General features: G+C 44.6%; 1 protein-coding gene across 9 annotated transcripts in view; it reads left to right on the top strand.

Moving 5' to 3' along the window:
* The window catches only part of ALPK2 (alpha kinase 2), a 138,655-nt gene that overhangs the window by 43,644 nt on the left and 82,262 nt on the right, over positions 1-12,749 (top strand). For 7 of the 9 annotated variants that reach the window (XM_082417903.1, XM_082417900.1, XM_082417904.1 and 4 more), the window contains exons 3-7: positions 1,808-1,955; positions 6,503-6,630; positions 6,731-6,766; positions 10,554-10,828; positions 12,340-12,428. In XM_082417903.1, the coding sequence (XP_082274029.1) occupies positions 1,808-1,955; positions 6,503-6,630; positions 6,731-6,766; positions 10,554-10,828; positions 12,340-12,428 (676 nt within the window). The remainder of the gene's footprint in view (positions 1-1,807; positions 1,956-6,502; positions 6,631-6,730; positions 6,767-10,553; positions 10,829-12,339; positions 12,429-12,749) is intronic. The other 2 variants (XM_082417908.1, XM_082417907.1) reach the window with 1 other exon arrangement.

Below are 12,749 nucleotides of genomic sequence, written 5' to 3' on the forward strand. Positions count from 1 at the left end.
ATCTCCGGAGGGGCTCAGCCTCCCCAGGCATGAAGGGCTGCAGCCACAGGGAGCACAGCCTTCTGGGGGTGGGATGGGTAGGAGTTAGGAGTGTGTGTGTGTGTGTTGGGATGTTAGGGATGACTTGGATAACTCTGAAAGAAATAGAACAAACTTGAGTAACCTTCTTTTCCACATTCAAAGCTTAATACAACCAAAGCTTTATAGTCACAGGGGACTTCTCTATCCTTTACCCTCAACACTTGGCCAGAATATACACAGCAGATAAACCTAGCTTCCCTCTCGAGCCTCATTTTAGCTCCCTCTGTTTTTTTTTTCCCTCCATCCCACACAGATAGGTGTCCTTTCCCAAAGCCCTGAGGCCCCCTGACCAAGCCAGCTTCCTATCCTAGACCCTCATTTAGTTCTGCCCATTTTATGCCTTTCCCTGAATTCCCCTCCCCCAATTTTGTCTTCAGAACTTACGACGGGTTGTGGACAGGGTTGGCAGCCTTAGGAATGCTTAGGTATCAGCAAATCACCCAGGAAGGGCCCTTGAGGAAATATGTCCCAGGTGGGGCAGTGGGCTTGGGCAAGACTCTGGAGCAGGAGCTTGACACCGTGGGCCAGAGCACCCAGCACCGGTAGCTAGGCAGGGCCAGATGAAGTGAAATGAGTTTTGCCGTCAGTAAGGACTTGGTATATTTAATCTTTCTCCCATAATATTGTTAGTACCCTGAGCTACTCTCTAATGCAAGAATTTGTTACCCAAGCGCCCCATTATTATTTCCTGGGAAGAAAATAAGCTTTTAAATACGCACTGTTATCCAAGCCAAGTCTGTTGCCAAGAGATGGGAGGCACATTTAACACATTAACGATTTCACAGTAGTGGAATCTGAGGCAGCAGAGCAAACAAAGCATCGGTATTGATGACTCTTGGCTTGGCTGTGGATTCTATAACATTTTGTTACCAAAGCTGTGTAATTATGAAACTCAGTGTGAAATAGACCGACACCACGTTTCCAGTAACCTGTATCTGCCAAATTATTCTGACCACCTGGCTGTGTTAGCCATCCTCCTCTTGTCTAGGCTGCCGCCCAGTGGCTGCCCTGAGTAATTACACGTTTCCCTGGTGTGCCACCCTCTCGTCCCTGATTTAAAAAGAGCTCAGCCTAACCCCTGGGAATTGTGTATTGCTCCTATTTCATTCAAGCAGACAGTTCTCTTCCGCCAATGAAATTGATATCCTAATGGATTGCAGTGATGTCCGGTATCTTTCTGCAAAGATAACTGGGATCAAGGGGAAAGATGGATGAATATTCTTCAGCAAATGAGTTATTGTTGTTGCCTTTTACACCTGGGGGCTCAGCCACATTACTTGGCTAGTCCAGATTTTATTCTACTTCCTAACCCCCAGCTTTAATTTTGACCTGGATCATCTGGTAGTCATCTAAAAGCATCTTTATTTGGCCCAGATCCTATAGACTCGGTATCTACAACCCCCATCCCTCCCATCATTTTTTTTTTTTTTAAAGTTTCAAGTTCTGTTTCACTTTGTGCATTGCAGACCTCACTCAGGAATTTTAAGTAATGAAAAGTGGGGGTTTTCTATTACTGACTTGTTCATTTTCTATCTGTTTAGGAAAGTGCCATCTCCCCTCAGACACCAGATTTCCTCATCCACGAAATGGAGGGTAATAATTATTATCCCTGTCTCTTGGGATTGTAGTGAGAATTAAATGTGATAAAATGGGAAAGTCTCTTGCCCACCCTAAAGCTCTTTGCAATTCTTATAAGACCACTGACCTACAAGTTTCTTGTTTCCAGCTCCAGTATTACTGAAAAAGATCCAGGCTGAGATGTTCCCTGAACACTCTGGAAATGTAAAATTAAGCTGCCAGTTTGCAGAGATTCATGAAGATTCTACTATCTGGTGGATGAAAGATTCAAAGTCGATAGCCCAAGTGCAGAGAAGGTGCGATATCCACCCCCCCACCCCCTGCCCGGTTACTTTTCACAGTTGGTTGTTTATTTCACAACACGGTTCTAAAGGAAAATAGTAAATTATAGGAAGTAAAGGGAAGATTGAAGCAGAAACTCCACATCCAAAGTATCCAAGAAGAGTAAGTAACAAAAGGACAGACACCTGGACAGGGAGGGTGGTGAAGTGTTCTCGCCTTGCCTTGGCTACCGTCACGGTTGGTGGCCTTAGGAAGGCACAAACCTTTCATTACATTTTTTAAAATCAGGGGAACCGGTCCAATCATCTTCTAGTCTGAGGTTCTGTGGTCCCAAGATTAAAGAGCTCTCTTTTATATGCCCATGCATTTTGCTGTTCTCATAAATTCCCATTAACCTGACAAAAAGCTAAGAAGGTAAATCAAAAGGAAAAAACAATCCGTGAGGTTACAGAAAAGTGGCATCTACCCAGGGTGGTAAGCTGCCATCTCTAAGATGGGAAAACCGGTTTATATCTGGGGCCATAGGTTAGAGGAGAGGAAGAGGAGGAGGGGAGAGTTGAGAGTGGGCGTCGTTGCCAAGAACACCCCGTGTGGAATGAACCTTCCTCAAGAGCCTTTCCAGCAACAAATGCTTGCTCGAGTGAACTGGTGAATCAAGCTTCTTGTCTTTTGCACCTGAGGAGGCGTGACTCATTCTAGAAACAGATCCCCTGGTTCGATGGAAACCAGCCTAACTCAAACAATTCTCAGAAGCTCCTTTCTGCCAAAGGAGGTCCTAGTTCAGCTCCCTGAGTCACGGGAGGTGTTCTTAACCCACTAATCTTATCACAAATAGGCTGAAAAAGTGAGAGAAATCAGTTTTCTGTAAAATTAAATCAAATGTCTGCTTGGAACACATCTGGAAATTGTTCCAAAGGCAACTATGGAAGACTTGAGCTATAGTTTCATTTCTGTAACATCACTCCGGAAAAATCCAACTAGACTATGATTGTAATAAAGCTGCTTTGCCTGAAAGGCCATCATTACCCTGCTTGTCTTATGTAAGGCTTAAGAGTTACAATGAAGAATAAATGGCTTGATTTTTTAAAAAAATCAAGGTGGTTCCCTAGAGCTTTATTTAAAAAAAAAAAAAAAAAGTGCTAATTATTCATTTAAAGTACTTTCCGCAGCTGTCAGCCAAGAAAATGAACCAGCGTTTTTTGCTCTTGATCTAAGCTGAAAATTGGCACTTGAATCTTTCAGGTCCCTTTTCCATCTGAGGTGTCTTTAGAAAACCTAGCCTCCCTCTAGAAAGTGTGTGACCTAAATAGGCATGCCATCTACTAATGACACGTGGCCAAGGCCTTTAAGTTCTTGGTGAGGTTGGCTTCATTCTTCTTGGTAACACTGGCTTCGGCGCACCCATGTGCCCTCTCTGTGCTACCACTGGAGATTTGGGAGTCATAACTCCTTTGATATTAAGTCATTTATATTTCAGGTGGATTTTCAAACGTTATCAAATTTTCACCCCTAATTCCAGTTGCATGTTTCCTTTACATGTCCCTCCAAGAAATCTCTCACTGCCTTGTCAAGATATAGTTATCAAAAAGTTGATCTGTCAAACAAATGTAATAGGAACATGTAACAAAGATCTTCCTTCTGTAACTCATTAAATAATGAGTAAGATGGGAAAGCTGTTTAAAGGAACATCTGAGGAATGAATTTATACAGTTAATCAGGCAAAAGAATGCTGGAATGTTTGCAAATGGATACGAAACTTGTTAATGTTCAACAGGTAATAAACCTTGGGAGTTATCTTTTGTAGGTTTCTGTCCAGGAGAAGTTATAACTGGGTGGGTTCTATTGGGTTGACCAAAAAGTTCGTTCGGGTTTTTCTGTAACATCTTACAAAGATGATTAAAGAGTAAATAGCAAAGTCTGACAGAGGAGCATCTCCTATAACTAAATTCTCCTTGGGTGAGCCCATTAAACAGTGACATACAAAGGACACTCAATCATCCTTTTGCCTTTGTCCCCAAGTTTAGGATACTTTTCCTTAATAGGCTAAATTTTGGAAATTAGGTGTCAGGACACCTTCTTGTGGCTAGGACAAGGTGAATGTTCTCTGAGGAAACCAAGAAGAAAGCGGTAGCTTGTGCGGTGGTGGTTTATGTCTTGGTTCCATGAAGATCTCAAGCTGGCACCCTTCAGTTCTACCTTGGCCGTCAGCACCTCCTTGGTAACCAGGAACCCATTCTCCACTCTGGGGAGAGAGGTGCTTGGGAGTGGCCTGGGCTTTAGAAAGGGCCATTGTCCCCATGGAGTGGATTGGCTGAAAGCTGAGCACAGATCACATCATTCCTGCCGGACAAGCAGGGAGGGAAGAGCTGGCTGCCATTAGAGACAGGTTCTCCTTGGTTGGCCGTTGGAAGGACGTCTCCACCCAGGCTGGAAGGTGGGCAGTGGGTGCTGGCAATCCTCACCCCTGCTCCCTGGGGCTGCTGATGGATTCTGGGGTCTTCTGAGAAGCCCCCAGTTTAGATGCCCTTTCCCTCCAGCCGATTTAGTTCTTGGCTGTGTTAACTCTGGTCACACTTGGAGCTTCTTTTGCTTGCACTTGTCTCCCCAGCTAAGCTCCACTCCTGTTTGGCCCTTTGTGCATTTGGCCGTTCCTTCCCCTAAAAGCAAAAACCTGTGTCCCTTACAGGGTAACAGGATGTGAAACTGAGCTTTTCCCCTATTGATTCAAAAAGGTGCAAGACCACTTCTTTTCACTTCTCACAGTTTGTATGGGTATTTTCTGTTTGTCTATCATCTCCCCCCAGACTGGAAGACCCTCACGGGTGAAGACTGTGCCTTTTTCCCCATCACCAAATCCCCCGGTACTGGGCACACAGCAGCTGACCCCCGCTGGTGGCTCGTGGCCACTCCCCAGACTAGACCCTTCAGTCAGACTTCACGTGCCAGGTGTCAGTTGCTCCTCTTGCACACCCAGGAGGGGATCTTGCTCTTTCCTCTTTCCCAGACAAGGAAACTGAGGGTGAGAGACCAGGGCTCAGCTCAGGATTTGAATCCAGGTCCTTGTGACTCCTCAGCTACCCCTCCTAGAAGAAGGCCTCTGTGGGCCAAGACAGAAAAAGGCCTCCGAGATTCTGTGCCAAGCATCAGGATTTCTTGGCCGGAAGGAACTTGTCACGGGACCGTTCTAGTTCAGCTGCCAGCCTTTCTGGCCGATCTCTACTGCCCCTTTCAGGGACACAAACGCTGTGCTGATCAACAGGCCACTAGAGGAGTATACTGCACGCCCCCCGCCCCTCCCCCCGGTGACTCGTGGTATTTGGCAGCCTTTCCAGGAAATCTTCCCCTTATAACTGGGCTTGATCATGTCCACTTTCAGCCATACATTCAGGATGTGCTTGGAGGAAGTAGTATGATTTAGTGGACTTTGTTTTAAGCCACGGGTACATTCCAGAAGAGGCATGTGTAAATCGGAGGCTTGAAGTCTACTGAAAAGCTAAACCATAACGAACACTTCTGTTGACTATGGAAACTGAGATGAACGGATTTTGCTGTTGAATTGTGAAATGAACCAAAACATACACTGCACACACATGACCTTGGTGAATGTCTAACAAAATTCACCATAGAGGACAAAACTAGAATAATATTTGAGTATTTTTTTTGGCTGCAAAGTAAATTTTCTGTTTGAGACTTTGGAACAAAGATCGTGGCTTTAACTCTAATCCCGATTATCCCCGACTTGAGGGCAGGGATCACAGATCACTTGGAGGCAGCTTATCACAGTCAAGAGGAGGGTTCCAGAGTCAGGCTATCTTGGTTTAAGTCCTGAGTCTACTCTTATCAGCTGTGTGACCTTAGGCCACTTGCTTAATCTCAGTGTGCCTCAGTTTCCTCTTCTGTGAAGTGGGGACAGTAATAGTATTGGTTAGATTGCTCCAAGGATGGCATGCAAGAGACCTTAAAGTGATGAGGGCAGTGCCTGACACATACCAAGTGCTCAGTACACGTCAGCCATGAGCATCATCATCGTCACCACCACGTTCTTCTATTTAGAGCACGGTCTTGGAACTTAAGATTGGGTGGGCAGATGGATGGATGGTCTTTGCCGGGGGGCACACTATTAAAGTCTTCAGCCCGTGAGTCCTTATATACAACAAAGACCCCCTTTCTATTGCCTCTTACTGGGTCTGGGTTTGGAACTTTCAGGTTCCCTTTGAGTCCAGGACACCTGGATTAGTAACACAACTGAGGACTTCTGAGCAGAAATGTTAACGAAAGCCCCCAGAATTCACATTTTCCATTCTTCGCTCTACTAATGGCAGTCAAACCTCCCAGGTGTTTCCGTGCATTCATATTGCATATGGAAGTGAGGATGTGAAGCAAAATCATGCTGATCGTCTCCTACAAATAAGTCAACTTTCACAGCTGATCACGATCTTGTCCTTCAGCCAGCCCGTTGGCTGAACTCACGAGGGCAGGGAAGCGTTAGTTTCTTTCTCCTGTTAGAAAAGTGCAACTTCAGAATGATGATGCATGCCCACGTTCATGTCCCCCACTGCAGAGCAGGAGACAGCTCCACTGTGTCCTTGGGCATCCTTCAAGCCAGTCAGAAGGACCAGGGCCTCTATTCTTGCTGCATCAAGAACAGTTACGGGAAAGTGACTACGGAATTTAACCTCACCACAGAAGGTAAACCTCAGCGTTGCCGTTTCCAGTGAAAACCACTAGCCCCTACCAGTTTAGAATGCTGATTTGTACTGAAGGCATTCTCTTCTCTGTCATCTTCCAGTTCTCAAACAACTTTCAAGTCACCCAGATGTTAAAGGTAAGCTAACCTGAGCTGGACGTCAGAGGAAATGGGTGCATCCTAAAGCATGAAATATAGGCAATGGTAGAAGCAACATTCCCACTGACTCTTTGAACCAAGTAGGAGAGAGCTCAGGAATGCCTGGGAAACGAATGACAATTCATAAGCTATTTCAACCTGATTGCAGGGCCTGTGATGAGTGCGTTAGGCTCCAGATGTCCGGAAGTGAATTATTAAAGAGATCAGACTGTGCAGTTGTTGGGACCATGTTGGCGGTGGGGGGGGAGGGGCACTTTTGGGGTTAGACTTTCTCTGTGAAGCACCAGACTTGCATCCAGCCCATCTGCATGGGGTTTCTCAGCCTCTGGCACTTACAAAGCATGTTTTTTTTGTTTGTTTGTTTGTTTGCTTTAAGGGTTTCCTTTTCTCCACATTCTCACCAACACTTGTTATCTCTTATCTTTGTTTTTGAATTTTATTTTATTTATTTTTTTATACAGCAGGTTCTTATTAGTCATCAATTTTATACACATCAATGTATACATGTCAATCCCAATCTCCCAATTCATCACGCACCCTCACCCCCCGCCCGCTTTCCCAGCTTGGTGTCCCTACGTTTGTTCTCTACGTCACACAGCATGTTTTGTTTCTCCAATTGTTTTACTTTTCAATTTGACTAGCTGAGCAGATTCCCAAAGAGTCAGGCGTCTAGGAGAATAAGTCCATTCATTTGCATCCCAGTGGAAATGGAGATGGATTTCTGTGCTTTCCTTTGGCACTTGTGCACTCCTGGTGTAGCAACAAGCTACCAGCTGCCCTTGAACATTCAGGCTGCCTCTGGGCCACCCACTGAGTCCATGCTGGTCATGTGTTTCCTCTTGGGGAAGATTATCCATCCCCAACACACGAGCCCATCCGCACCCAGTGATCTGCTGCCAAACTTCTAACAACCTGCCAGGGGGTTGGGGAGGCCCTGATTTGCACAGTTTTCCAATTTCTGTGGTGCAAGTACTCTCATCATGGCCAAGTTTCAACTGCCAGTGTATACTATATGTGCTGATTTTCTTTTAAGGCAAATAAAAACCCTGAAATCTCTGTGAAAACAAGACAGTACAGACAATCAAGATGCAGTAACGTCTAGTAATTAAAGGCGAGGAGCTGGGATCTCGACTTAGAAATGGTCTAGCAAATACTGTGATATTTATCCAAAACAACAGACTTAAATACCAACTCTTCACAAACCATTCAAATGCTACATGTCTTTAGTGTGTCATGTACTTGTGTAATTTAAAATCCTTCCCTGTATCTGTGCCCATCCCCCCAAGAATCTAAATATGCAAAAGAATGTCCTTTCTTATATCAAAAACCAAAATGACCTTTGGAAGAAAGGTTTCTCTGTTTCATCAGCTTCTTAGCATTACTTGGCATCCCATCCCAGATTCTTGCTCTGACCTGGTTAATTTAGGTTTGCAGAGACTCGTTTCTCAAGGCTTTACCAGTCAGGAATGAGACCCCAGTGAGGTTGAGGCACTGGTCACCGCTATTGTAGCCCTGTGACTCCCACCACTGGGTTGGGGTCTAGACCCTGAAGACATCACCTTCTGCCAGCTGCTTCTCCATGAGACTGGGGGTCCAGTTTCAATGGCTTACTGGGCTGGGGAGGCCATACCTTCCTCTGCCTTTCCATGTACCTTCAGATAAAGAAGTTTCAAATGACTGCTTTATCACCTTTCTTATCTGGAGGAATCTCTCACTAGACATTTTATTTAAATCTCTAGAGGAGGAACATATAACATTTTACAAGTTGATCATTAACTAAAAATCTAATAGAAGCCCCAAATGAATGATTCAAATAAAGCTAGCACAACTTAATGATGGCACACGTGCCTTTCAAAGAAAAATTCTAGGATGTATTTTTCTTGCATTGTTTTATCCTGGTTAAGTAGACATTTCTGGAAATTATGGACAGGATTATTGAGGATGGTGGAGTCCATGCTTGTCGTGTATTTTTTCTTAGGGAAAATTACTCACCCCCACATATACGCCCATCCCTATACAGTACGGCACAAAAAATTTTCCTTTCTATTGCTAAGCAGAGAGTCTGGAACAACTTTTGTCTTTAGTTAATTAAATTTGAATTTTAAAATACACAAACTTTTAACTTTCAAGAACAACTGAATTTTAGAAACTTTGGGACTTTTGAAGGAAAACAATGTGGTAAATATAGCTCAGATTTATTGGGCTCTGGTGTATATACATAAAATATTTCCTATATTCTTTCAGAGGTCTTGGGGGCAAAATTGTTAATCAATCATGTAACTAGAATTAAGATTTGGGTTGTAGAAATAGCATTCCCTCTCCATTTCATTACCTAATTCTAAAATTTAACTTAAACTATACTCTTCTCTATAACTTTCTCGTTCTATTACTTAGCTATTTCACAGATTTCATCCTATCTCCTTTAAAATTTATTTGGGAAAATGCCCCATTTACCTACCTGTTTTCCTGTTCCTCTGCCCCCATTCTCTCTAAACCCAAAATAGGTTAGTCTTCAGGAGCCTTCTCTGCTAGCCCTTGTGAAAGAGTTGCCTTGGAGCAACTCTCTGAATACTCTTTCACTGACACTTTCACCTACTTTTTCTATTTGAAAATCCCCTACCTGCCTCCTTTCTTTCTGACAATAACTAGGTCTAGACACTAATCAGTACCCTTTAAGAACAGTCTGTTCCCTTATACTTTTAACTGCTCACATTGGTCATAGACTGCTCTTAAAACATATGATTTGAGAATATTTTTCAAAGAGAAAAATATTTTGCTAAATATTCTAAATAGAAAGGTGAAGTGGGATTTTCACACAACCAGATAGATGATGTCTATCTCAGAAAGATGAGTTTTCATTGACTTTTGAGGAGTGGAAGGTGGTTTTTTAAAAATCTAAACAATCTGATTTCATTGAAAGCCATCTTTCTTCTCTCAGCCAATCAGAAGTCTGACTTGGTCATCTCTAGTTTAAAATGCAACATTCTGATAGAATTGATTGTCATCTGAAACACATGCAGAATCAACTGAAACAGCTGATAGAAAACTCAGTACTTTTTACAAGTGGATCCAAAATGATTCTACCTTTTTTCAACTTCTCTTCAGAGGGAGTTCTTTTTACTTGTTTTGGTTTTTTCCCACTTGTTTCTTATGACTACCACAGTCATTCTTAACAGAGGCAGTATCACCTCCAAGAGGACAAAACTGGGTCTTGGGGAGGCAAAAGAAAACTTATTTTTGTGTATTAAGCACAGACAGCCATACCAGATACACAGTACATCTGTGGTATTAAAATTTTCTGTGGAGCAATTGGGGGGAAAAAGACTAAAAAGAATCCTTGCAGAAGACAACAATGAAAACAAAGGTTGGGAAACATTGATCAGCAGATCAATGATCTAGCAGATCAGTCTTACAACTGGTACTTCCTCCCTCTTCTACATTTCATCTGTCTTTTCAACTTGCCTTTAATCACCTTGCATGATTCTGTTCATGTTTTCTGCATCTGTCTACAGTTCTTTTCCTGGTCTCCCCAGTTCTGTTCCCCTCTCATCCGATCCACTGGGGCCTCACCTTGATCTTCTACATCCTCAGTGAACCATCTCCCCCATCTGCCCTTCGAGCTATGCCTCTGTTGGGAGTTAGCGTGGTTTCCCCTCCTAGATTCTGTAGGTCAACCTTGTCATTGCCCCTGTGTGGGAATGCTCGTTAGCCAAGGAGCAGGATTGGGGGATGTTTCTGTCCAACGGAAGTTGTGTTACATTTTTAGTATATGAAGAGATTGAATTCAGCCAACTCATCTTCAGAGGAGACTTCCTCAGTGACAGCTACTTCGGGGGCCGTCTGCGCGGTCAGATTGCCACGGAGGAGTTGCACTTTGGGGAAGGGGTCCACCGGAAAGCCTTCCGCAGCAAAGTGATGCAGGGCCTCACACCAGTCTTCAAGCCTGGCCACGCCTGTGTGCTCAAGGTGCACAATGCCGTTGCCTACGGGACTAGAAACAACGATGAGCTCATCCAGAGGAACTACAAGCTCGCCGCCCAGGTGGGTCCACCTGCCCTGAAAGTGCTGCTTGAGGTGTGAGACGGACCCATGATACCCTGAGATGAAAATCAGACTCAGAATTGATGGGGGTGTCTCCAAGAGGGTGTCTCTCTCCCTCTGGGGTATGTTTATGAGGAAGTCACTAGATTAAGGCTAAATGCTGGAGATCACATCTCAGCCTCTGAGTGATTTCTTGGCCTCGTGCCAGCCAGTTGGGACCAGTCTATGTCTGGGGGCGCCTCACCGGTTCCTACCTGGGCTGGGATCACTTCTTAGGAATGCTTCCTAGGAAGCCCCATCAGACCCCTGGGGGTTTGAATCTGCCTGGACTCAGGATGACACGGGAAGTGGGGTGTCCAAGTTACATTGGATGCCACGATTCCCAAGGATCCTCAAGGACAGCTAAAATCAACGGTAGTTTCTGGAGTGTTTCAGTTTGTTTTAGGGAAGAGGAAGGAGGGTGGGGTATATTCAGAAGGGTTAACGTTTGTCCTGTTTCCTGCCTTCCTGAGTTAGGTTCAATGTCCACCCGTAAGCTATGAAGGGAGATTGACCCAAGTCTCTAGCTAAGTTCCCTCCTATGTTACTGAGTCGTAGGACCCTTGAGGCAAGAGGGGAGGGGAGGAAAACACGAGCTTCTCCCCCTGCATCTCCACCCATCCCCCACCCCCCATCCATGCATTTCACTCTGTGCCAGCGCTGGCCAAGCTTTCAGGAGAGCTGGGTCTAGCTCTTTCACAAACTAGGTGCCCTTTGAATTTTTTTTTTACCCTATAAAACGAATAAGCTAGACTCAGATGAGTCTCCTGGGTGCTTTCAAACACTGTCCCTCCACGGTTATTCCAGATGTGGCAGTGCCGTGTGGGACTTGGTACTCATGAAGACAGCCCCTCTTCTCTGAGCATAGGATTTTGCCAGTTGTACTCCTTTCTCCTCCAAATCTATCCTTCTTTGTTCTTCTCTTTCACTGAATATTCCTTCCATTTCAAGTGCCATCTGGCCCAGTCGTGGAAAATCCCCCAGCATCCAGACTCCCACTTAGGAAAAGCAAACTGGATTCTGCTTTCCACTCTGTAGGGCTTTTCTAAGCCAACAATCTTGGCAAGGTGTTCATTACTTACAACTCAAGTTACACCTTTGAAGAACCTCAGATGGGATAGCTCAGGGGAAATCCAACAGTCCCCATGCTCTATCTGACATCCTGCCCAGGGACCAGTCCCCTTAGCTCAGGGGTGAACTTCAGCCATGCGGGTTCTAGAAATTTCATAGTTCAGGGACACCTAGCCCTAGAGACCACTTGACCTTCACCCGGATGGTTCCTTCAGGTCTCAGAGCTCCTCTGCAAGTGGCCAACTGTAGGCTACGTTCATTGTTGCTTCTGTGCCCCCAACGAAGGGATGGGTTTGGAAATCCATTGGCTTAACCTATATTGGGAAATTTGAGCCTTACCGGGCAATGCTCTCTGAATTTCTTCTAATCACTGGGCTTTCCCATGTACTTGGGTGATCTAGGAATGCTACGTTCAAAATACCGCCAGATACTATGCCAAGATCTATGCCGCTGAAGCACAGCCTCTGGAAGGCTTTGGAGAAGTGCCAGAGTAAGTACGATTCCCTCTTGTTTTCCCCCACCTCTAATTTGTTGGGGACTTATGGGGCACTGAGGGATGAGAGGGTGAGAAGAAACAGTAGGACACACGTTTCACCTGGTGTCTGTCTGTAAGCTCTAAGAGGGCACACACAGCTGCTATCCTGTTCTTCACTGAGTCACCAGAGGCTTGCAGAAAAATACTTGCTAGATATTTCAGTAAATGTATGTATGGATGGAATAATTAAATAAATGCATATACCATGTTGAATAGAAAATGTATCTACTCTCATGGGTATTACATTGTCTAAACCATAAACAAATATAAGAGAAC

This window comes from Balaenoptera physalus (assembly GCF_965194825.1).
Source record: "Balaenoptera physalus genome assembly, chromosome: 12".
NCBI classification, from domain to species: Eukaryota; Metazoa; Chordata; class Mammalia; order Artiodactyla; family Balaenopteridae; genus Balaenoptera; species Balaenoptera physalus.